General features: G+C 48.6%; 1 protein-coding gene across 1 annotated transcript in view; it reads left to right on the forward strand.

The window, feature by feature from the left end:
- INTS1 (integrator complex subunit 1) overlaps window positions 1-22,516 on the forward strand; it is a 36,656-nt gene extending 14,140 nt beyond the window's left edge. Inside the window, exons 20-48 of the mRNA XM_065411894.1 lie at window positions 200-329; window positions 643-822; window positions 911-1,060; window positions 1,993-2,172; window positions 2,372-2,476; window positions 3,554-3,721; window positions 3,852-3,963; window positions 5,900-6,058; window positions 7,623-7,769; window positions 8,171-8,269; window positions 8,714-8,838; window positions 9,489-9,743; window positions 9,839-9,998; window positions 10,794-10,934; window positions 11,393-11,573; window positions 11,653-11,776; window positions 12,538-12,668; window positions 12,803-12,890; window positions 13,614-13,840; window positions 14,853-14,976; window positions 15,525-15,658; window positions 16,151-16,343; window positions 16,569-16,696; window positions 17,462-17,574; window positions 18,177-18,290; window positions 19,425-19,495; window positions 20,118-20,209; window positions 20,371-20,480; window positions 21,019-22,516. Coding sequence (XP_065267966.1) covers window positions 200-329; window positions 643-822; window positions 911-1,060; window positions 1,993-2,172; window positions 2,372-2,476; window positions 3,554-3,721; window positions 3,852-3,963; window positions 5,900-6,058; window positions 7,623-7,769; window positions 8,171-8,269; window positions 8,714-8,838; window positions 9,489-9,743; window positions 9,839-9,998; window positions 10,794-10,934; window positions 11,393-11,573; window positions 11,653-11,776; window positions 12,538-12,668; window positions 12,803-12,890; window positions 13,614-13,840; window positions 14,853-14,976; window positions 15,525-15,658; window positions 16,151-16,343; window positions 16,569-16,696; window positions 17,462-17,574; window positions 18,177-18,290; window positions 19,425-19,495; window positions 20,118-20,209; window positions 20,371-20,480; window positions 21,019-21,134 — 4,057 coding nt within the window. The 3' untranslated portion in view covers window positions 21,135-22,516. The remainder of the gene's footprint in view (window positions 1-199; window positions 330-642; window positions 823-910; window positions 1,061-1,992; window positions 2,173-2,371; window positions 2,477-3,553; window positions 3,722-3,851; window positions 3,964-5,899; window positions 6,059-7,622; window positions 7,770-8,170; window positions 8,270-8,713; window positions 8,839-9,488; window positions 9,744-9,838; window positions 9,999-10,793; window positions 10,935-11,392; window positions 11,574-11,652; window positions 11,777-12,537; window positions 12,669-12,802; window positions 12,891-13,613; window positions 13,841-14,852; window positions 14,977-15,524; window positions 15,659-16,150; window positions 16,344-16,568; window positions 16,697-17,461; window positions 17,575-18,176; window positions 18,291-19,424; window positions 19,496-20,117; window positions 20,210-20,370; window positions 20,481-21,018) is intronic.
- The last annotated feature ends 231 nt before the right edge of the window (window positions 22,517-22,747 follow it).

Here is a 22,747-nt window from a genome sequence, read left to right on the forward strand (position 1 = left end):
GTAGGGTAGTGGTGACTGGCCGAGGTGAGAGAGGATTCAGTGGCCTTGTAACACAAATGAGATGTGCCCTCTCCATTTGGACCACTTCCTACCCCTTCGGTCACACGTGTGGCTTTTATGCACTGTTGAGTCAGTGCATGTCTGTATCTTTGTGAGGGTGGGATTAGCTGTGTGTAAAGCCTCCTTGTTTCTCTGGCAGGGGCCCCCCACGCAGACCTCCGCCACATGTCCTGGAGCAGGTGAAAAGCCTAAATCAGTCCCTCCGCTTAGGACACCTCCTATGCCGCAGCCGCCACCCAGACTTTCTACTCAACATCATTCAGAGGCAGGTGGGTTTCCTGAGGATGTGGGAGACTGGAATTGGCCTCTCTGTAGCTTGGAGGGAGCATGGGAGCTTCTGCAGGGAGGTATCCCAGTAATGCAGGGGCCTGAAGCCTGGGTTTATGGGACCTGTGGGGGCAGAAAGCAGGAGATGAATCAGATACAAGGAAAAGTGGCTTATTTCTCTCCCCCGGAGGGGCAGGGGGGGTTGCCTTCTGCTGCTTGAGAACTAATGGGAGACCCTCACCAGTCAGTGCAATGGTAAACGTGCAGGAGATCCTGGATTTTCCAGCCCTTCATTGTATCTGTCCTGTTCCCTAGGCCTCGTCCCAATCAATGCCATGGCTAGCAGACCTGGTTCAGTCCAGTGAGGGCTCCTTGGATGTTCTTCCGGTGCAATGTCTTTGTGAGTTCCTGCTGCATGATGCTGCTGATGAATCTGCCTCAGGCGAGGAAGAGGAGGAGGGAGAAAGTAAAGAGCAGCGTGCCAAGAAACGCCAGGTAAGTGGCCTCCTGGGTTGGTTGCTTCAGGTATTTGAGTGGCCTGGTTCTGATATGATCTCATTGGACGGATACCTTCTCTTTCCAGAGACAGCAGAAGCAGAGGCAGCTGCTTGGGCGCCTGCAGGACTTGCTCTTGGGCCCCGGAGCTGATGAGCAGACCACATGTGAGGTGCTGGACTACTTCCTGCGGCGCCTCAGTTCCTCTCAGGTGGCCTCCCGAGTGCTGGCCATGAAGGTAAGAAGAACAGATAGTAACTGGTTTGGGTTTTCCAGGAATGATGGGCAGAGTCTCTCACTTACATGGCTTCAGACAGCCCTTGGACTTGGAGGGGCTTTTGAATGTGGCTGCTGTTCCTCATTTTCTGCTTTAGCTAAAGGCAAGAACCTTGCTCCATCCTCGTTTGTCCATTTGAACTCTTCCCTCCTGTTTCCTGGTCCTCACAAATGACACTGGCGCTTTGCTATCACCTTTGCTCAGGCAGGGCTGCAGAGTCCTGTCCTTCCAAGTGAGCAGATTGTCCAGGTGCAATACAGTAAAATGTATATTGGAGGCCACCCTTGCTGGGTAGCCTACCTCAAGGTCTCCCTAAATGTACCAACTTGATCGTCGCTCTTTGCTGTTAAAACACCACCTCTGTTCGGAAGCTGGTTTTTCTTTTTATGTCCTTTTGAGTATGTTCACTTAAGCTGGGATTAAGGTGCAGATCCTATGCATGCAGAATCCAGACTGCAGATCCTGGGGCTCTTGGGGAAATCATCAGTTGTTGTCCTTGGGGTACTCCCAATAGAATGTAAATGGGGAAACTGCTATTGACTGCAGACTTCTCTGAACATACATGGTACCACGAGGACACTAGAGAGGTGCTCTCCTCGCCTGTGTTCCATTTTGATTGTTATGACGCTGTACAGTAGTCTGAAACCTCTCCCGGGGTAATTGTTAAGTAGAGAGTTCTTTTGGTTGCTGCTAAAACACAAATGGCCAGTCCCAGTGACCCGGAGTCCATGTTTCTTTCTGTGATGCAGACACATCACCTTCAGGTTGTTAGTGGATGGAATTTGAAGCTCTGTTTCCATTTTGGGGTTCTTGGTTTATGGTTCAGTATGAAAATGCTGACCCAGCTGTTGCTTTATATACATGGGCTTTGTCCATTGTACATCTCCCTGCAGGGTCTGTCCTTGGTGCTGTCGGAAGGGGGATTGCGTGATAGAGAGGAAAAAGAGCACCCTATGGAGGAAGATTCTGGTGACTCTGAACTCCTGCAGGGATACCAGTGGCTGCTAAGAGACCTGCCGAGGCTGCCGTTGTTTGACAGTGTTAGGGCAACTACATCTATTGCCTTGCAACAGGTAAAGTTGACTAGGAGCAACTGGAGGTATTGGGGAGGTGGGGCAGGGATAGGAATGGCCTGCTCTGAAGGCAGAGTGTTCTCTGCCCTATTGATGCTAAACTGAACCAAATGGATGTGTGTATATATTGGGATAAGGGATGTTCCCTAACTTGTTGCTATCGTCTAATGATCACTAACCGGAAAACCTCTCGTTCCAGGCCATCCACATGGAGACCGATCCTCAGACCATCAGTGCTTATTTGGTGTACCTATCCCAGCACGCCCCCATAGAGGATCAGGGGCAGCACAATGACCTCTCTCTGGTAAGAGAAGGGATTGAGGGATCACATGGAAACACTGTAGCTCACACCTCCCTGCACTGTAACGACCACAGGCTCATAACTTAGAGATCTGTTATAACTGAGCCAGAGGCTTGCTGTACAAACTAGCCACCTGTTAATGAGTTTACAAGCCACACGCGGGGGTGTCTTGTTTCTTTCATGTGTCTCACATTGGAAGTCAGACTGCACATGACTTTCGGAGGTGGGTAGCCATCCGCAATAGGATGGTGAATTTGAGAATATAGATTGGTTTAAAAAAAAAAACAATCCCCACCCTGATAGAGTGTGCAGTCTCTGGACCCAGCTGGAGAGTGTTTGCCATTAATACCTAGGTATATGATAAACGTTGGGAAATTGGGAGTGAGGCATAACAGCATGACAAGTCGGGCACATTTTGTAGTAATCAAAGAGGAGTTCTGAATTTTTTAAAATATCCTTTGGGCCATCTTGGGTACTTGACATCTTCCATTGTTCACAGATGTTAAAGGGTGCCTTGCCAGCACTTTCTTGCATTTCGTGGGGGTTCTATTCTGCCTTGGTGATTGCCCAGTGATGGGGCGTGGGTCTCATGGAGAATCTATTGAATCGTTCTTTGCCTCCTGGGAGTCACGTGGCCTGGTCTCCAGGCTCTGTGCGCGCGCGTGCTCAGGTGTCTTAAGTTACGATTGTTGTTAAAATATAACAAACATCATGGGATCGCTGAGTCCTCTAACAACCATGACCAATCTTCCACCTGACTTAAACCCGGTGACACTTCCTGTGCTATAGGTGTATGGAAATTGGGATATGCCATAGCAGAGGGGGCATTGTCAGTTGTAAGGAAGGAAGATGGTTTGTGCTACACCTGCTCCAGTGTTGCGCACCTATCCAAAGATTGCAGTTCCATCCATAACATCCTCGTGGCCCTTATGTGGCAAGATGGACAGTGGACTGATCCAGGGCAGGGCCCGGTGGGCAAATAGCTTTTCCAGCAATCAAAGCTGGAGGGGGCTAGGGAGTGAAGCAGGAGTGCCAGTGTGAGCCCGTGTGAAGATTTTCACAGGTCTCTTCTCCCTGCAGGACGTGGCCAGGCTCATAGTGGAACGCTCCACCATCATGTCTCATCTCTTCTCGAAACTCTCGTACTCTGCTGAGTCAGAGGCAGTGCTGGTTGCTCTGCTCTCCATCTTCTCTTGCTACGTTAAGCGCATGCGCCAGAGCAAGGAAGGGGAGGAGGTGTACAGCTGGGTAAGCATCTCCCTCTATCTTCTTTGGGTCCTTCTCTTCCCTCCGGCTGTCTGCGTCTCTCTAGCTCTCCTAGCATTCATATTTCTGTGCTTTCTTTCATGGTTACTTATTTTGCTTTCCCCTCCTGTAGTCTGAGTCCCAGGATCAGGTGTTCCTTCGCTGGACTAGTGGGGAAACAGCCACTATGCACATTCTTGTGGTCCATGCGATGGTCATTCTGCTGACGCTGGGACCACCTCAAGGTTAGTAATGTGCATTGAAACCGCTGCTCTGAGTCATGGATGTAACTTCCTCCAGCCTCCACCATCCTGGAGAAGGAGGCAGTTGGGTCCTCACCCTGCACTGCTCAGGAAGCCAGGACACTTAGACTCGTAGACTTTAAAGTCAGAACCATCGTGATCATCTAGTGTGACTTCCCACACTTTGCAGGCCACAGAATCTTACTCACTCCTGAAATAGACCCCTCACCTGTGGCTGAGTTACTGAAATCCTCAAATCATGGTTTAAAGTCTTCAAGTTACAGAGAATCCACCATTTACACTAGTTTAAACCTGCAAGCGACCTGTGCCCCATGCTTGAGGAATTCCCTTCTTGTGAGGCATCTCTGATATTGATTGGTACCCCCTGCAGAGTCCTCAGCTGTCTGTATCAAAGCCGATAACAAAACCCACCTCTCTTCAAAATTCTGCATACTGCTTTTACATCTTTACTAGACGCTCCAAATACCTGGCTATGTGGCATATGTGTGGAAGTAACTTGCATCCAACCCTGGTTCATTGCCTCTCGGTCATGTCTAGCTCACTGCTTGCTGTGAAACCAAGGAGAATGGACTAAGAAGTGTGACGTAGAGTTTAACATAAGAATATAAGAACAGCCATACTGGGTCAGACCAAAGGTCCATCAAGCCCAGTATCCTGTCTCTGACAGTGGCCAATGCCAGATGCCCCAAAGGGAATGAACAGACAGGTTATCATCAAGTGTTCCATGCCCTGTCACCCAATACCAGCTTCTGGCAAACAGAGGCTAGGGACACCATTCCTGCCCATCCTGGCTAATAGCCATTGATGGACCTATCTTCCATGAATCTATCTAGCTCCCTTTTGAACCCTGTTATAGTATTGGCCTTCACAACAACCTCTGGCAAGGAGTTCCAGAGGTTGACAGTGGATTGCGTGCAAAAATACTTCCTTGTGTTTGTTTTAAACCTGCTACCTATTAATTTCATGTGGTGGCTCCTTGTTCTTGTATTATGAGAAGGAATAAATAACACTTACTTGTTTACTTTCTCTATACCACTCATGATTTTATAGTTTGCCTCTCTTCTTGTTTTTTTCCACTTCCCCTCCACTCTGCCAGCCATGATGATCTATTTGTTGTCCTCTCTTCCTCCCATCTGGGTTCTTTTAGCCACTCCAAATGCTGTGGGAAGTTTCAAAGAGGGAGGGAGGTGCCCATTGACTAGCTCTCCCTTTGGGCCTTTGAAAGTTATCCGGGCTCAAATCCCAGTGTGTCCCACCTTTCTCCATTCCTGTCTCTTTGCCTGTAAGCACTTTTGGGGCCAGGAATGTCTGTATTCTTCTCTGCTGCTGTTTGTTATAACTGGAGTGCCCAGCAGTGTACAAGATACCTCGCAAACAAGGCATGTATCTCCCCCAAAGAGCTTGCATTCTAAATACTAGACTAGACAACAATTCAGTGCAGCAACCAGAGGAGATTTACGGGGCAGGGAGTGCAGGGCTTACAAATACATGTTTTTCTGGACATGTTGCGAGCCTGTTAAGATTACAAAGAAATGTATGTTACTTTTTTCTCTATTTGATTTAAGCACCTTGTCTCTGCTCAGCAAGTAACACAAAATATCCTAGGAGCTGTTGGGCACATTTCAAATCCATTGTTCAGTTCAGCGGGTTATGTTTGAACATTGTTTTTATTGGCAGCATCCAATTTTAAAGATTCTGATGGGAACTCTCTTCCCCAGTGTAGCGTGAGAGCCAGGCCATTTGGCATATGGCTCACATTCCTCTTACCAAATTTAAGCTTGTCTTTCGTTGCTGAAACAGAATGGTTGTTTGTGGCCTCTCAGCAAGGAAGTGACCTGGTTTATGCTGAGAAGGGTGGGGTATATCAGCAAGTATAATATGCATGTGGAATAACTTTTGTAACTGTTCTGCTATGCAGGGGAAGGTGACTTTTGCGCCTTGCTGGACATTTGGTTCCCAGAGAAGAAGCCCCTCCCCACTGCCTTTCTTGTTGACACTTCAGAGGAGGCCCTGCTGCTTCCTGACTGGCTGAAGCTGCGCATGATCCGCTCGGAGGTCCCTCGCCTAGTGGATGCAGGTGAGTGGGGCCCAAGGGATACGTGCTGGGGGTTGGGTTGCCAAAGCCATTGAAAGATTTGGAAATGCTGCATTGAAAAATTAGCCCAGCTCCTTTGAGAGCTCAGCAGTCTTCATCCCATAGGTGCTGTAGATACCTCTGTTGGGGGCTCAAGAGATGAGTGGAGGGATAGAGGGGTGTGTCTGTTGTTAGGAGATTTGAATTTTTCTTTTCAGCAGAGAGGCTCCAAGCACAGGCCTCTTGCCTTTGTTCACTAGGCTGTTTGCTAAAGGGCTTCCACTGCCCTCCAACAGAGACTTACGGACTTTGGGCCAGTCCAAGTGGGGACATGTGTGTAGACCAGTGGTTCTCAGGCCGCGGGGGGCCCAATCGTCACACAGCTGCGGCCCATGTGATATCCTCAGGGCCGTACAGGTAGTATATATATTGTGTTGGATGCAGCCCACATAACACAGAGAGAACTGCATTATGCGGCCCACAATGGTAAATAGGTTGAGAACCACTGGTGTAAACTCTTCACTTACCCCTTATATGCTAGTCTGTGTTGTCTACCTACAATCTCTTTCTCTTCCGGGGGAGGGGTGCACTGGTACCTGGAGATTAGTATAAAGCATTTAAGGACTGGGGCCAACTAGTGTCAAGCTCCTGCAATTCAATCCAAGTGGAAGGTGAATAAACAGCAGCATTCAATCGAGGGGGATGGGGGGAGCCTTCTCTAGGCAGCTCTCCACTCCGTCATCAAGGGTCCTGGCACAATGCAGGCTGTTCTTTCTGCTTACCTCTGAGCTCTGTCCAGGCCTGTCTTGCACTGACTGTGGTTTTGGCATTTGCACCAGGCCGGGGAACTGTTCGGCCTCTAAAGTCTTCTTAGGATTGTACTGCCAGCTTGACTATTGAGCCCTACCATTTATTTTAAAGGGGGCAAGGGATGTGGAATTAGAGGACCTTCCTTTTACTTAAACCAAATCCATTTCTAGTCCTTCGACTGAATTAAGCTGCTGAAAACATACCTCTGACCACTCGGGCGAGTGCATATCACAGCTTGCATAGCACATGATAACGCCTACAATGTCAGTAGCAGTGCCTGAATAATATAACGGATAGCTGCATCTTTTAGCATCAGGTGGCTCTTCGTTGCCGTCTGTGCTTTGCATTCAGAGGTTTTGTCCCTTCCTTACTAATTAAATGACAGCTCTCACTCACCAGTGATTGAATTATTCAATAATTCCTGCCTGCGGCCATCAACAGAGAGGGTGGCAGTTATTTTTAATACAAATGATTTGGTTCCTGAGGTTTTGATCAAATTAAATGGAGGATCAAATTAACCCTGGAGTGAATTAACTGGAGAATGCAATAAGAAGGAAAATATGTGCAGAGTCTGTATAGGGCAAAGAGAAACCCATAAGCAGCTGTCAGTGTTGGCTTGAGGTCCTGTGCAGCCCTGTTAGTAAAGGTGTCACTGGTGGCATGTCCAAAACCCCATGGACCTGCTAACGAACATGTCGTCCTATATGTGAGTGACTCAGAAACCTGAGGATTCTGATTGGCCATGTGTGTGTTTCAGCGTTGCAGGATCTGGAACCGCAGCAACTGCTTCTCTTTGTTCAGTCCTTTGGGATCCCAGTCTCCAGTATGAGTAAACTCCTGCAGTACCTGGATCAGGCAGTGTCCCACGACCCACAAACGCTGGAGCAGAACATCATGGACAAGAGTAAGATCTTAAGATTAGTCTGTCTAGGAATCTGTCTCTTTGTAGACCTGCTGTTTAAAAACTCCTTTGTTAGCTTGAATCATTTTGCAGCTTCCTTGTAGGATCCAAGATAGCTCAGCCTGACCTCTGTCAAGGCCACCTTAGCAGCCATTGCTGTCCATGGGGACCTGTCTGAGTAGGCTTGGAATGTGTTTCTCAAGGGTGTAGCATTTTCTAGCTTGGCTCGTGAGAGATTGGGGATTGTTTGGGGGTGATTTCTGGTTGTCCTGGAAACAGGGTTTGTTCTTGCTGGGGTTTCTCTGCTTACTCGGAATGCAGAGGGGTGTGTAAATTCCCTGCAGAATGGGAGCTGTCCACATGGCAGCATCTTGTATCTAGCTTCATATTTTGTTCTTTTTCAGATTACATGGCTCATCTCGTAGAGGTTCAGCATGAGAGAGGAGCTACGGGGGGGCAGACCTTCCACTCCCTGCTCACCACCTCCCTGCCAACACGTCGAGGTATTGCACAACATACACTAATCACTCTCACAACAAAGAACTGACCAATCCTCCACCTCAGCCTGTGTCAGACCCAGACCCAGTCTGTCTTTCCGAAGTGTGGGTTGCTTTGTTGTCCTTCAGGCTGCTCCCAGGCTGAAAGAGGAGATCAGTCCCCTTCCTACAAACTGCTCCACCAATGGACACGAGCCCCAGCTAGAACTTCCTTATCTCCACTCCTGGGCTAGGCGAGGAATTCTGGTTTCTCTGGAGGATTTTATTACAACAAATTCTACCCTTGGATTTTTCTCCATGTTGTTTAGCTCCTCATGTTTGCTCTAAGGAGAAAAGGCTGCTGTTTACCTTTCTACTGGTTTGGGGTCTGTAAAACTGGGACAAATCTCTTCATTTGGGCCCCAATTGGTAACACTTCCCTATAACAGTGTTCCTTTAATCTCTCTGCAGACAGTGCTGACACTCCAAAGCCCAAAACTAGTCCTGAGACCCCACAAGGACAGAGCAGGATCCGGGCCTTGACTCAGATCCGGGTTCTAGGTCCTGAGGATGACCTGGCGGGCATGTTTCTTCAGGTATTGCTACTGCATCTGTTATTTAGAGAATAGGTTTGTCTGCAGCTGCTCCCCTTCTGTATCCCTGGGCCCAACAGCTGCAGTGCCTTTTCCAGACCCAACACCTACATTCTAAGCCTGGTTTAATGAACTCTGACCACTTGCTTTCACAGTGCTTGGGGGGAGGGAGTTATAAGTCTTTGGTGGTGGGGGCCATGCTGTTTTAAAGATAATGGAATTACTGATGGAAAGATCTTCTGGTTAGAGCATGAGGTTGAGACCTAGTTCTTCCACTAGTAGTTTTGTGGGGAAGTCACTTAACTGCTCTGTGCCTCAGTTTCCCTATCTGTGTGGCTCTACAGGCTTAATTTGGTAATATTTATGAAGTGCTTGTGGATCCTTGGACAATAGTTGCTGTGTAAATGCAGGGTATTAGTACCAGTAGTCTTATTTGATCTATGTAGACACTGCTTTGCCTGTTCCTCCCTAGGTCTCTAAAATATTTGGAAAGAAGGGACCGTTTGGTGTACACGGTCAGAGCCAAGTGTGATTTCTCCATTTCAGGGAACAACCCTATGTAACCAGTCCCCTGAGGCAGTGGCTGTTGTTGTGCAGATGGTCCTTTTGTTTTTGTTCTCATACAAGCCTGCTGTCTTTCAATATTCTGTCAGCTGTTCCCACTGAACCCGGATCCCCGGTGGCAGAATTCGAACCCGCGCCCGATCTCCCTGGCGTTACAGCAGGCACTGGGTCAGGAATTGGCTCGCATCCGCCAAGGGAACACACAGTTGACAGGGATTTCAGTGCGTCTTCTCCAGGCAGTGGCAGCCTTGATGAACTCTCCACATAGCGGGGCTCTCGTGATGGCCATGCACCGAAACCACTTTATCTCCTGCCCGCTGATGCGTCAGCTGTGCCAGTACCAGGTGAGTCATCTTCGTACAAACACTCCCCACCACCAGGACTCCCAGCTGCACCTTCCTTAGCTTTAGAACTGTAACTTTTGGTGTTCTCTCCCCAGCGCTGCGTACCCCAGGACACCGCCTTCTCCTCGCTCTTCTTTAAAGTCCTCATGCAGATGCTGCAGTGGCTGGAGAATCCTGCTGTGGAAGATGGACCTCTGCGTGCTCAGCTCAAGTCCTTTGCTGTGCAGTACTCTTCAAGGCATAGGATCAGTGATGGTAAGAGGCATTAAGCAGAGTGTGCATCCCGGAGTGGACAAAGTGGGACAGAGAAGGGTCAAAATCAGAACCTGATCCTGAGTCCAATGTGGCTGTTTTTCCACCCCCTTTCTGAGAATGAAATGGCGTGGATTGTCATTGTTTCAGCATGTGGTGAGCAATATAGAAACTCCCCAGACTGAAAAAGAAAGGGGGAGATTAGGTTGTGCTCGTGTCCACGTGTTGTTCGAGCGGCATTAATAGGGACAGGACACAGCCAAAACGATTCATCATTAGGATGATTTGCGATGAAGGCCCATCAGCTGATGGCTTCTTAGAGCATAGGCCAGTGGGATTGGAGGGAATCTCAGGACTGTGGAAATCAGAGTTGCTGATGTGTAAGTAGTTGTCCTTGATTGAACACTGGCAAGAGACTGCAAGGTGACACAGTTCCACCCCATTGTTTGTTTTGCTGTCCATCATCTGGCCAGAGTTCCAAGGCTGGGGGATCTGGAGAGCACAATAGAAAGTACAAGCTTGAGGTTTGGACTTAGCTGCCTTTGGGTTGACCATAGGGTCTCCTAGACATATATGCTTGTGACGCTGGCACCAGCACTCTCAGTGGAGGGGGTGGAGGGGGGGGGGGGGGGGTTGATGGGCTGAAAGTGCTAGTGTGTGCAGGTTTCAGATGTTAAGCTCTTAGAAAGAGGAGTCATGTGAAGTGTTTGTATGAAAGAAGCCACGGCAAGGCTGGCTGACTGATTAAAGGAGGACCCTGGTGTGGCTTAGTGGTACTGATGCTGTGATTCCCTGCAGTTCGAGGTGGGTTCCTGCACCTGGCAGAAGCACTGGCATTCCGTCGTGATCCTGATGTGATCAGCTCCACTGTACGAGCCATCATTGCAACCCTGAAATCTGGAGAGAAGTGTAATGTGGAGCCAGAACTCATCAGCAAAGGTATGGCTACCCTTCCGCCCTGCCTTCTGGAACTGCCATCGGTCTTGGGGACAGAACAGAGATGTGCATGCTTGCTCCACTGCTTGGTGGGAGTGCAGAGCTGGGGAGACTGCCTTTGCTCTCCTGGATCAAGGGTTCTGACCTACTGGAAGGTTGCTCCTGTCTCATTTTACCTCCTTTTGTTGCATTCTGTCATACTGGTTTATAAGCTGCTTGGGACAGGGACAGGAACTGAGGAACACCACATACTGCTGGGTGCTGCTTCCATAGTGAATAGTAGAGTATCCATAACTTCTGTAGAAAGAAGGCAGTTCCAAGACTGCCTTGTCTCCCACTGAGATTCACTCTAAGGGAGTGCAATACTAACTGGGTTCATGAAAGGTACAATCATCTGGCTCACCAACTCCCTGCTGCCTCCCAAAGCCTCTGAGAGAAGTCTCTCTTTCTCCCTCTGTTAGTCCTTCAGGGTCTGATTGAAACACGCTCTCCTTATCTGGAGGAGCTTCTGACTGTCCTCTTCTCGGTTACGATTGAGACCACAGCCAGGTTCCCTGCCATGAGACCAATTGCTGTGGTGAGCTCTCTGCTGCTCCAGGAGAAAGAGGAGACACCTGTGAAGAAGGAGTTGGATAGCAGCAGGTAAGTCTTGGGGTGGTTGGTATTGGTCACTCTGTCTGGTTTTGTGGCACCTTTCCTGATATTTGTACTGTGCTCTTAGTGCTGAAGCTGCTCGTCTAGGGCCCTCCTCAGGCCTTCTCAATGACTGGCTGGAGATGCTGGACCCTGAAGTAATCAGCAGCTGCCCAGACCTCCAGCAAAAGTTGCTGTTCTCCTGGAACAAGGTAAGAATCTCTCGGCCAGGAATTAATCTTAAACAGAAGCCCCTTTCTTGAGTCGCAGCCTTCAAGTCTCTTCCACTGGACTAGCTAGTGGGAGAAATGGTCTGTTCTGCTCCACTGATAAGAGCACTCCGTACACCAGTGGTCACCTGGTTAATCACGATCGAATGGTCGATCCTAGAGGATCTCCCTAGTGGGAGGGCCCTCGGGGAAGGGGCGGGATAGATCCTGGGTTGCCCTTAAATTCAAAAAGTGATCTTGGGCATAAAAAGGTTGGAGCCCACTGCTATACACAGTGATGCCAATTCCAGAGCAGGACAGTCTGTCTCTGAGGGCCTGTAGTGAATTCTTCTCTGGGTGGGATTTTGCACTCCATATCACTGCCATCCTGGAATCTTGGCATTTCTGTAGCCCCCTTCTGCCAGGCTCTCACAGCACTGTACAGATATCAGTTACTTAACTTAGCCACAGGTCTGTTGTGGACTTTCTCACCATTTTACAGATGGGCAAACAGGTTTGGAGAGGATTACTTGCCCAGGAACATGCAGGGCCAGAGTCAAGACTGGAACCCATCAGTCGTGGCTTCTGATCACTTGCTCTAACTGTTAGGCTTCACTGCCTCTCTAGTCCTCATTTTCCATGTTCCATGCACAGTCTGTATCCTCTGTTCTAAGTGTATCTGAGCCCTCCTGTGCTACTCCTACCCCCTCTACCTAAGTGTCCTAAAATAGATTCATATTTCCATCTCTCCCTGTTCTCTCCAGACTAAAGGTTATTCTGGGTCTCAGGTGCCCTCTTTTCGCCCATATCTGTTGGCTCTCCTCACTCACCAGTCCAGCTGGACAACACTGCACCAGTGCATCAGGATTCTGCTTTGCAAAAACCGGGAGCAAAGGTGAGTCTTTCAGGTACCAATATTGTATTCTTCCAAAGCACTAGTGATTTGTAGAATCTATCGACTCAGGGCTATAGTGTCTCTAATCTCAAACTTGCTCTTGTACCCATTGACATTTTTCTGTCTTTTGGCAGGTTTGACCCGACTGCATCCTTAGATTTCTTGTGGGCCTGTATTCACATCCCTCGGATCTGGCAGGGAAGGGACCAGAGAACTCCTCAGGTAGTGGTTTAAATCCTGCACAGTCCCTCTCAGGATGGGCGAAGGGAAGGTGCTTTTCATACTGCCTGATTTTTCCATGGTGTTTTGGGGGACCCAGGTGTATAATAGCAGATTTGCTGCCTGCTCCCCAGCACATTTGTAATCTGCTGTGCTACAGTTACATATGGAGATGGTGATTCACAGTTTTGGTTCAGAACTGATGCAAATAAATGTAACTTTGCCCAGAGGTAAAACTTTCACTGCAGCAAAACAAGTGTCTGGTTGTAGCTCTTGCAGAGACTGTTAGAAGTTTAGTGAAAATGTAGCCACATAGCTATACCTTTGCAGAACTAACTGCCCGGCAGGCAAGTACAGATGGAGTGAAAGAATAATTCCCCCTTTGGGTTGAGGAGTGCAAGCCACCCCCAATGGGGAGCTCTTTGTCCCAGTTTGGGTAGTGGATGAATTGTCAGTTCTTTCCTAGCCAGATGCCAAGGGATGGAAGTAGATGCATTGTGAAAAATTGGGGTACGGAAGGGAGGTGCAAAGCCCCTCATTTTTTGGGGTGGGTGAGGGATTATATTTTGCCTGGTTTCCCAGCCCTGGGCATGGTGCAATTTTTAAGGTACAAAGGGAGTTTTTGTCATGTAAAAGATTATCTTCCTGTTTGAGAGCATGTGACTAAAGTTATTAGCCAGCCCTTGCCCCGGGACTCACCTTGAGAGTGTCTGTGCTGTGTTACAGAAACGTCGAGAGGAGTTTGTGCTTCAGTTAAAGGCGTCAGAGTTGATCAGTTTGGTTGAGCTGATCTTGGCTGAGTCGGAAACCAGAAGCCAGAATACAGAGGAAGCCTCCTGCACGCTCATCCAATCACGGCTACCCCTGTTGCTCAGCTGTTGTCATGGAGACCTAGAGAGTATTAAAAAAGTAACAGAGTATCTGACAGGCTGTATCCAGCAGTGGGGCAGCAGGTGAGGATGCAAAAATGAATGGCAGCTTGGCAGTTATTTAGGTGGCTATTTGGGCAGCCAGGTGACCCAAATGAGACTTGCCAAGGCTGCTTTGCTAGGATTGCTGCATTTCGGATTGCATCTAGAAACTGCCTGATATGTTACCTTCGTGTCAGCTTGGAAACCTTTTGACTCTGAATGTGACACTATGGGCATCTGTATTTCTCTCTTCTATAATTCAAGATCAGATTGCTCCATTTTACAAATCAAAAAGTGTGTTTCTAGCTGCCAGCCCTACAAGTCAAGTGATGTTCTCTCTACCTGGTACATTGTCACTGGTAATCCGTTCTGCAGCTGGAACTGAGCTGACTGTTTTGATGATTGTGCTGAAGGCAGAATGGAGCCCAGCCTGCTCTCTGTAGCTATATGGCCTCTGCAGTGCTAACAGGAAGAGAGCACATATACGTCAGTAAATCTAGCCGATCTAAATCCTGGACTCCTCTATGGTAGAGCTGGGAAAGACTTTTCCAGGTTATCTGGTCTGTCCCCCTGCTGATGCAGAATGCGACTCAGCCACGTGGAGAGCAGGTGTGCTGAGTCAGAATGGGCCATTTTGTATAATGACTTTTGACTACAATTACTTTTTAAATGAGGGATTCACTCTTTGATGGTAGGATTTGCATTTTTAACACTGATGTTGTGCGGAAACTCTGCTTTCTGGGATTTTAAGAGGGACTTACTGGTTGCCATATGCCCAGTGGCAGCTTTACAATTGCAGTGCTTTCTGCTAGAGAATCGGAGGCAGTCTTACTGAAAAGCTCCATGGAATTGCTCTGAAAAGCAGGCAGCTCTAAGAAGGCTATCGAAGAGTGCAGTGCTATTAAGACAGCAGCACGGTGGTGGTTGTCGTTATTTGCCAGTATGTGCAGCTGGGGAGGAGCTGAGTGTGGATATTAAGGCCTCTGATACGCGTCAGACACTCTCTCCTGGGCCTAGGGATGTAACCGTGTATTGTCATCTCTTTCTCTTTCAGCTCAGTGGGAAAACGCTGCCAGGACCTTCTCCTGCAGATCTACCTACAGCTGCCAGAGCTCCTCGTGCCCATGCCTGAGACACTGCTGGCCAGGGAAGGGGCTGCAGACAGCAGTACCTGCAAAGTAAGGAGTAAAGGGACATAGAGGCAACAGAGTATGCTTCTCCGTTCTTTAAGTCTATGTGACGAGCATGGGAGCTGAGTTGATAGGCAGGTGGCAAAAAGAACGAACACACTGCCTTGGACTGTAGCCGCCTTCACCGTGATCCCATGTGGAGCTCCCACCTTCCGCTTGCCTCAACTCCAGAACACACTGGACTTTTAACATTTTGTCCTTGTCTAAACCCCGGCAATATAAAGACTGCAGGTTTTTTCCTGTGTGTGAAAGGCTTAATTAACATGCCTGCATTCTCCCAGATTATGTTAGGCACCTTGTTATCTGAGAAGGAGAAATGTGCAGCCTTCAGTCCCTGCTTTCATGCCGTTGGGGACTTGGGACCGTAGATCCCTTGCTGGTTGGAAGGTTGATGGCTTATCCCAAGTTTTACCTGAAAATCAAATTTAATTTGTTTTAACCCTCTCCCTACTTAAAAGGAGACTTGGAACCCCACCAATAGGCTGAAGACTTGCTCCTCCACTGAACTTTGTTTTCTTAACTGTGATTCTTTCTAGCTTGATGCCCTGGTTCACAGATTTATCACCCTCCTCGCAGAAACCAGCGATTCCAAGTCCGCTGAGAGCCGTGTGTGGGATGCCAACATGGCCTGCAGGAAGCTAGCTGTGGCTCACCCCATCCTTCTGCTTAGGTACTGCCCTTCTGGCCCTTCTCTTCACCAGACCTGTGGCTGGAGCCTTTTCAGCTGTGTCAGTATTAGCAATCACTCCAGAACGAGAATGACATTCCCACTGCAAACCTGTTTATAGCCCTGGAGCATGCTCCTGTGTATAGGAGAAATGATATGGGCAGCAGACCCACTCAAGCCATTTGCTGGCTCTCTCTCCTGATGAGGTGATGCCTCTGCTAGTAAAGGAGTCCCTTGGAGGTGGGCAGCAGAGAAGAGAAATGTAGTGGGAAGTGGGATTTGTCTGGTCGTGGACATAGGGATCAGAGCATGAAATCTTGCAGAGGAGAGAAATGTAGTGGGAAGGGGGATTTGTCTGGTCGTGGACGTAGGGATCAGAGCATGAAATCTTGCAGAGGGTGAGGAGAGGGATGAGCTGAATATCTTACGGTTGATTCTGTTACCCAGTTGCTCTGGGAGGGCTTTGGAATTTAATGCTTTACTTTTGCATTTCAGACACTTGCCAATGATCGCAGCTCTGCTTCATGGGCGGGTACATCTCAATTTCCAGGAGTTTCGACAACAGAACCACCTGACTTTCTTCATCCATGTCCTGGGGATCCTGGAGCTGCTTCAGCCACAGGTGTTCCAGAGTGAGCACCAGGGGGCGCTATGGGATTGTCTTCTCTCCTTCATTCGCCTGCTGCTGGTAGGAGAACATTGCCTTTTACAGACTACATACAGCCAGCCAACCACTAGGGAGAGAAGTTGGTATCTGACCATCTCAGAGTGCTGTGTCAGTTTACATGTGTGTGCCTGTACAAATACATGGCAGTGTGCATGAACGGGGAGGGGAAGGACAGCGCATGGACTTTCAGGCTTCCCGTGGGTGTTAGTGCTTTTGGTTAAGTGTGGTTTCCCTCCATCCCTCCAGAATTACAGGAAGTCCTCACGTCATCTGGCTGCCTTCATCACCAAGTTCGTCCAGTTCATTCACAAGTACATCACGTGCAATGCCCAGGCAGCTGTGTCTTTCCTGCAGAAACATTCTGACCCGCTCCAGTAAGTGTTCTGTTCTGACCTTACTCCCATTGCGCTGGTGCCTCCCAGCTGGGCCTGCCCAGCTACCTGGCATTAATTGTCTGCCAGCAAATTCAGTCATTTTTGCTGATGCACAGGCAAAGGGCCATCTGTTGGGATTGCTGTCCACCTTAACAATAAATAAATTGCTGGAGTCACAGTCTCCTAACCAGATAGGAAACAACACGCGCAAAGTTACTATTTAGCTTTTATTGCAGTGCTTTTCCCCTGGAGATTTCCATGTGCTTTTAAAAGGTACATGAGCAATAGTGTCCCTTTTACAGATGGGGAAAAATGAGGGACAGGACAGTTAAGAGACTGGCTGCAGCTCACACAGACTCCAGGAATAGCACCTAGGTTTCCTAACTCTCACACCTAGGACACTGCATGTTTCCAGGCAGGCAGCAGCAGAGTTCTCCCTCAGACTAGTGGATACAGGGTCCCATCTGCAAGTACACGGGACAATATATTTTAGCCCCCCTTGGAGTGAGGGAACTGGAGTTGCCATAGCTGCTTCAGCAGTTCTGGCTACTGTCTGTTTTCTGTCTCGTCGGCTGACACCTCTTTGTCCACTGCTTGATTCTGTCTTCTCTACCCTTTATTCTCCTTCCCCCACAGTTACTTTGCTCCTCTTCCCCACGCGTTCACATTCATACATGTACCCTCAGCTTGTTCCTTCTCCTCACACCCGGATGTTGAGCTGATTGTTGCTGTTTTATGCCAGAGATGCCTTTTCTTTCACCTTAGTGACCTGTCATCAGATAACAGTGACCTAGTCATGCTGAAATCGCTCTTGGCTGGACTGAGCTTGCCCAGTAAGAGTGGGGTCTTGGACAGAGGCTCTGAAGAAGAAAAGGATGGTGAGTGTGTGTAACTCTTTGGGCTAGATCAGTGAGTCCTACCCCTGTGCTATGCTTTGGAGCTCTGTTGCTTCTATGTGGACTTAATCCTGAGCTCTGCACTCCCAGCCCTAATAGAACAGTGAAGGGGGAAGGAAAGGAACTGAGAGTGAAGGTTGTGTCCTCATAGACATTCTTGTGAGGAACTGGTCAGCAGTAGTAAAACCAGTTCCTGGGAAGGGGTAAATGCTGACTTCTCACTTGTCATAACTCTCGGAGCTTCCCAATGCAGTGGAATAGCAGCACCAAAGGTATAAATAGCTAGGGAGTCTGCTCTCCTCTGCATGTCTTTAGGCTAGTCCTTCAGGAAGATCTCCTAAGGATACATCTGCTCCTTCCCTGCTCATAGATGACATCCCGACTTCAGATAGGATTGTCCCTTAGGAAATTCTGTGGATGTTACAGGTGCTAAGGATAGTTATCTCTCCCTTCCCTCTCTGAGCAGATGCCATGGTAAGGGGACAGTAGGCAGTGATGTAATCCATTGGCTGGGAATGCCAGATTCGCCTTCATTTTAAATGTGCTGAGAATGACTGGGAGATAACTATTTCTCTCTCTCCCAGATGAAGCAGCCACCGGCTCTCTGCCCCTGGTCAGTGTGTCCCTCTTCACTCCCCTCACTCCAGCGGAAATGGCCCCATACATGAAGAGACTCTCCAGGGGCCAGGCTGTGGAGGGTAAGTGGGGGCCGCTTTCCCAGAGCACCTCATGACTTTACAGACAGGAATCACTCTACTCACCTCCCCTTGGCTGGAACATGGTAGCTGCTCCCAGCCACACTTCCTGAGAATGTTAGACCAGAACTACAGGGAGCATATAGACAAAAATCACCTGAACTGGTATTTGGCTGGGACAGGAGAAGCTGGCTTGCAGCCATGAGCCCTGTGCAGGGTAGCCGCCCACAGCCAGACAAGTTCATCTAGAATTGAAACCATAGCCTATGGTTTTCGAAACCATGTGGTCCCTGTAAGAGAAGCTGCAAGTCTCCTAAAGCCACTATGATGAAACGTGATCTTGTTGCATCTCATGAGCTAAACAAGGTTGAATCTGTTCTGTGTTTGGATGGGAGACCTCCCAGGACAATTTAAGTGCTCTGGGAAGTGATGTGGTTGATTCACTGGGTGGTACTTTGCTACGGGTCAGTACTGAACCAGTGTGCCAACACTGCATTTGGGGTGCGGTGTTGCTGGAAGTACCATCTTTTGGGTGAGATGTAAAACTTTAAGTTCCAGCTCCCCCATTTTTGGTTATCAAAAATCCCCTTGTGCTCTCCACAGAAGTTCAGGGTGTTAGCATAGTATCCTAGGGAGCTACAGTTTGCTTCTCTAAGGTTCTTTTAATATCATTTACATCCAGTATTCTCACTATCCTGATCTGTGACATTACTGTGTGGGGTTAGCCCACTGCTGGCCAACTTGGAAATAGGGGAAGTGAACCTTGCGTGTGCATGGTTTGCAGATTCGCTTGTCAAGATGTTGGGGTATGAGGCCTTATATAAAGATCACTCACTGTTACAATAGAAATTGATCCAGAACTGAAACTTGCTACAGACAGCAATGCTAGCAGCTAATGTGGCCTCTGCTGGGGCAGTTCTGGAGGTGTTGATCCATAGTACAGAGCATCCTTCTAAGATCCTCTTTGAAGCATCATCTCTGTCTTTTAGCTTTGTATGCCAGGTTGAAAGACTTTATAGCTCAGCAGAGGACTCTTGTGTTTGAGACAGATGTTCCTTTGGGGCTTTGCTGACTCCACTGTGTTGGTTGGATCAGTGAAGGAAGGTTACCCTTTTCCATCTGTGGCTTTCCCCCCAGATATCCTGGAGGTGCTGAGTGACATTGATGAGATGTCCAGACGGAGACCAGAAATTCTCTCCTTTTTTGCTGTGAGTATATGTAGCCCAGAAGTTGCATTGGAAGTTCACTTGCTGTGATGGGGGATTCCTTGCAGCAGAGTCTACCTTGCACAGTTTATTCAGGTGTTACCTTCTCTCTGCTTTATCAGGTCATTATCATGGTGTCTCTGGATAGGCCAGTTCTGAGGAATTACCTTCTCAATTAGTTTAGGCCTTCAACTGCCACATGAGTGTGTGCACTAAGCATTTTACACACGTGTGTGCTCACACACATACATGAACACACACACACACACACGCTTCCCCTCTCCTTCTCTTCATTACGCTGGGTCCCTGTCACCCCATAATATCAGTCTAGAGAGAAAGGGGAACAGTTCTGCAAGAAAAACTTAGTGAGGGACCAGGGAAATGGATGTAGATCCAATTGCCCTGTGTAGAGTAAGAGAAAAAACACTCTGGATGCTTAAAGCATTCACAACTGACTGATCTTACAGATAGAAATCCACTGCATGTGACCCTGGCTCAGCATTAACCTGCAAGATAGATGGGTAGCGGGCTGGAGCAATGCCGCACGGGTGGTAATGTGAGGCTGAAGGGCTTGTTCTCAGTGTCACCATGGGATCTCTTTCTGATCAGCCTTGTCTCTTCTCAGACTAACCTGCAAAAGTTGATGAGCTCTTCAGAAGAGTCCTGCCGGAATCTGGCCTTCAGCCTGGCTCTGCGCTCAATTCAGAACAATCCCAGGTGAGAAATGGAGGTATCCATGAATGCCAGGCTTCTCCTGAGTCACTTCCTCCTCTGTCAGCCATGTGCCCTACGGTGTCCTGTGTACGGCTCTGACTTTTTCTTGCGCCCTTGATGCTAAGAGTGGGGATTGTAGTGACGGTGCTATGTTTTGTTCCCAGCATTGCTGCTGACTTCCTCCCCACTTTCATGTACTGCCTTGGCAGCCGAGACTTTGAGGTGGTGCAGACAGCGCTGAGAAACCTGCCTGAATACACCCTTCTCTGCCAAGGTAGGTCTAGGCTTCTGCGTTTACTGCTGCACGCTCAGCTGTGAGAGGCTGGAAACTGATTTCCCAGAGGATCTCCTTCAACTGCTTTCAGTGTCAGATTTATTTTTGTCTGTGTTGGAAACTGGAATTTCCTGGGAAGTTCTCGCTAGACATTGGTGCTTGGTTCGGTGCTATTTGCTAGCCTGCCCAGTGGCAGCTTTGCTCTGAACGCCACGGAAGGGATTTATTGCAGGGAGTCCTCGTGTTGCCAGCATTGGCTTCTCTCTCAAATAGTTCTGATCATGTAGCAATTTTCCTCTTTGAGTTAAGGTGCTTTGTATCCATCAGATACTTGTCTGGAGTGTTAATTGTATGCCTGGGGGTGATGGCGTGTAGTTCCTGCCTTTCCCCATCTGGAGAGTTTAAAACTTAGTTTCACTGCACTGATGTTTCTCTTGCTGGGACTAGTCCTAGCACTTCCTCTGTGCCGTATGATTGTTACTGGTAAATCAGGGCTGGTTAGACCAGTTCTCTTACCCTTCTCTTTTCCCCTTCGCAGAGCATGCAGCAGTATTATTGCACAGGGCCTTTCTGGTTGGGATGTATGGACAGATAGACACCAGCTCGCAGATTTCAGAGGCCTTGAAGGTTCTGCATATGGAAGCCATGATGTGAACATCGATGCCCTGGGAACTGATTTGTCCGGTTGACTTGAATCGCTGTGAGGAAGCACTTGTATTCCAGCCCGCGGGCTGGGGGGACAAGAGAGAGAGTGACCATGGAAGGCCAGCCTAAGCAGAAGAAGGAGAGCGCATGCCCGGGGTCTGATTGAAGGAATACAGGGATAGATCCTACTTAGGACATCACTTCGGTGGGAGCAAAAAGGCTTCTATGCACAGCGTATTACAGGGGACCACGTCCTTCTTGGAATCTCTGATGGCATTTAGCACTTCCTGTTGGGCAGTGGCTATGACTTCAATCACCACCTCACATCCAGGAGGCCATAGCATTTGGCATAGGGGAAGGGAGAGTTGCCATGGGGCTCTCTAAGCTTGGACCTCTGGATTGTCCTTTGCATGTTGGAGGGAACACAGAAATCTGTACAGAGCAAGAGACTCATTGTTACTGTTTGTGATTCCTTTTTAAATTAAAACTCTTCTAATTCCCATTAGGCTCCCTTTCTCTGCTCCCTGCTGGCATTACTGCTTCTCGGCGTTAGGCTCGGTCCTTCTCTGAGTCCTTCTCTAGGCTCTCTCACTGTCTTTCCTTTGGACGGCTGTTCCGCAAGACAGGACTTTTACAGAAAACCTACTTGCAGCCCTCTACAGCCAAAGCGGACTCTTCCTCTTTGCCAGAAGGATTTGTTTGCTCCTTGTTCCTTCTGCTGCACAAACAGAAAACTGTTCTGGAGGATATGGAGGTGGGCCCAGCATCTGCTGGATCGGTCTTCCGTGCTTGGGCCGTGGCAGCCAGAGCTACCACATTAGGGATTACTGTTTATTATTATTTTTGTATGTCAACAAAGGGTGCCTTGCTGCACCCACAGAAACACCTCCATGGCAGCAGAGTATACACAGAAAGCATCTTTGATGACCCAACAACCATTTCCCCTTGGACTCTGCCATTTACTCAGTGCACCAGTACCCCTGCAGACAGACTCCTTATCTCCAGGTGGGAGGACAGGCCATGTGGCTTGGTCCTTCAGTGTGGATACCTGTGACAGCAGGAGTGTGGGAGAAGCAGAGACTAGTAGGTTCCCCCCTCCCCTTTCAATTAAACACATCTCCTTAGTCTCTGCTTAATAGGCCGGCTGTCCTATTTCCTTCCCCTGGTCTCTTGCTGTACCCCAGGAATGGTGTTAGTGCAGTTTGGCTTAATGCAGTGTAATCAATAAATCAGTAATGACTAAAGTATGCCTCCTTTCACCTCTAGGTCTGCAGGTTGTAGAGACGGTCATTGCGCCCTGGTTGCTGTTGGGCAGTGAAATGCGCTGGTGGGAGAAGTATGTTCCTCATTGACAAGGATGCACATCACAATTGGCTCATTTGTTAGTATTCTCAGCAGAGAAGCCAAGACCTGAGGGTATGTCTACACTGCAGAAAAAAAGTGTGTTCTTAACCCAAGTGAGCTAACCAGAGTTAAGAACACTTTTTTGCAGTGTAGACAGCGTCTAAACTACTCTCCCTCTGTCAGGGCTGAGGCAGCAGTGGGGAAGCCTGTACTGCCACTGCCTTTTCTCTACCTGTTCTGAGGATAAGTAGAAGACTTCGCTCTCCACTGCTGTTAGT

This window comes from Emys orbicularis, chromosome 10 (genome assembly GCF_028017835.1).
Source record: "Emys orbicularis isolate rEmyOrb1 chromosome 10, rEmyOrb1.hap1, whole genome shotgun sequence".
NCBI classification, from domain to species: Eukaryota; Metazoa; Chordata; order Testudines; family Emydidae; genus Emys; species Emys orbicularis.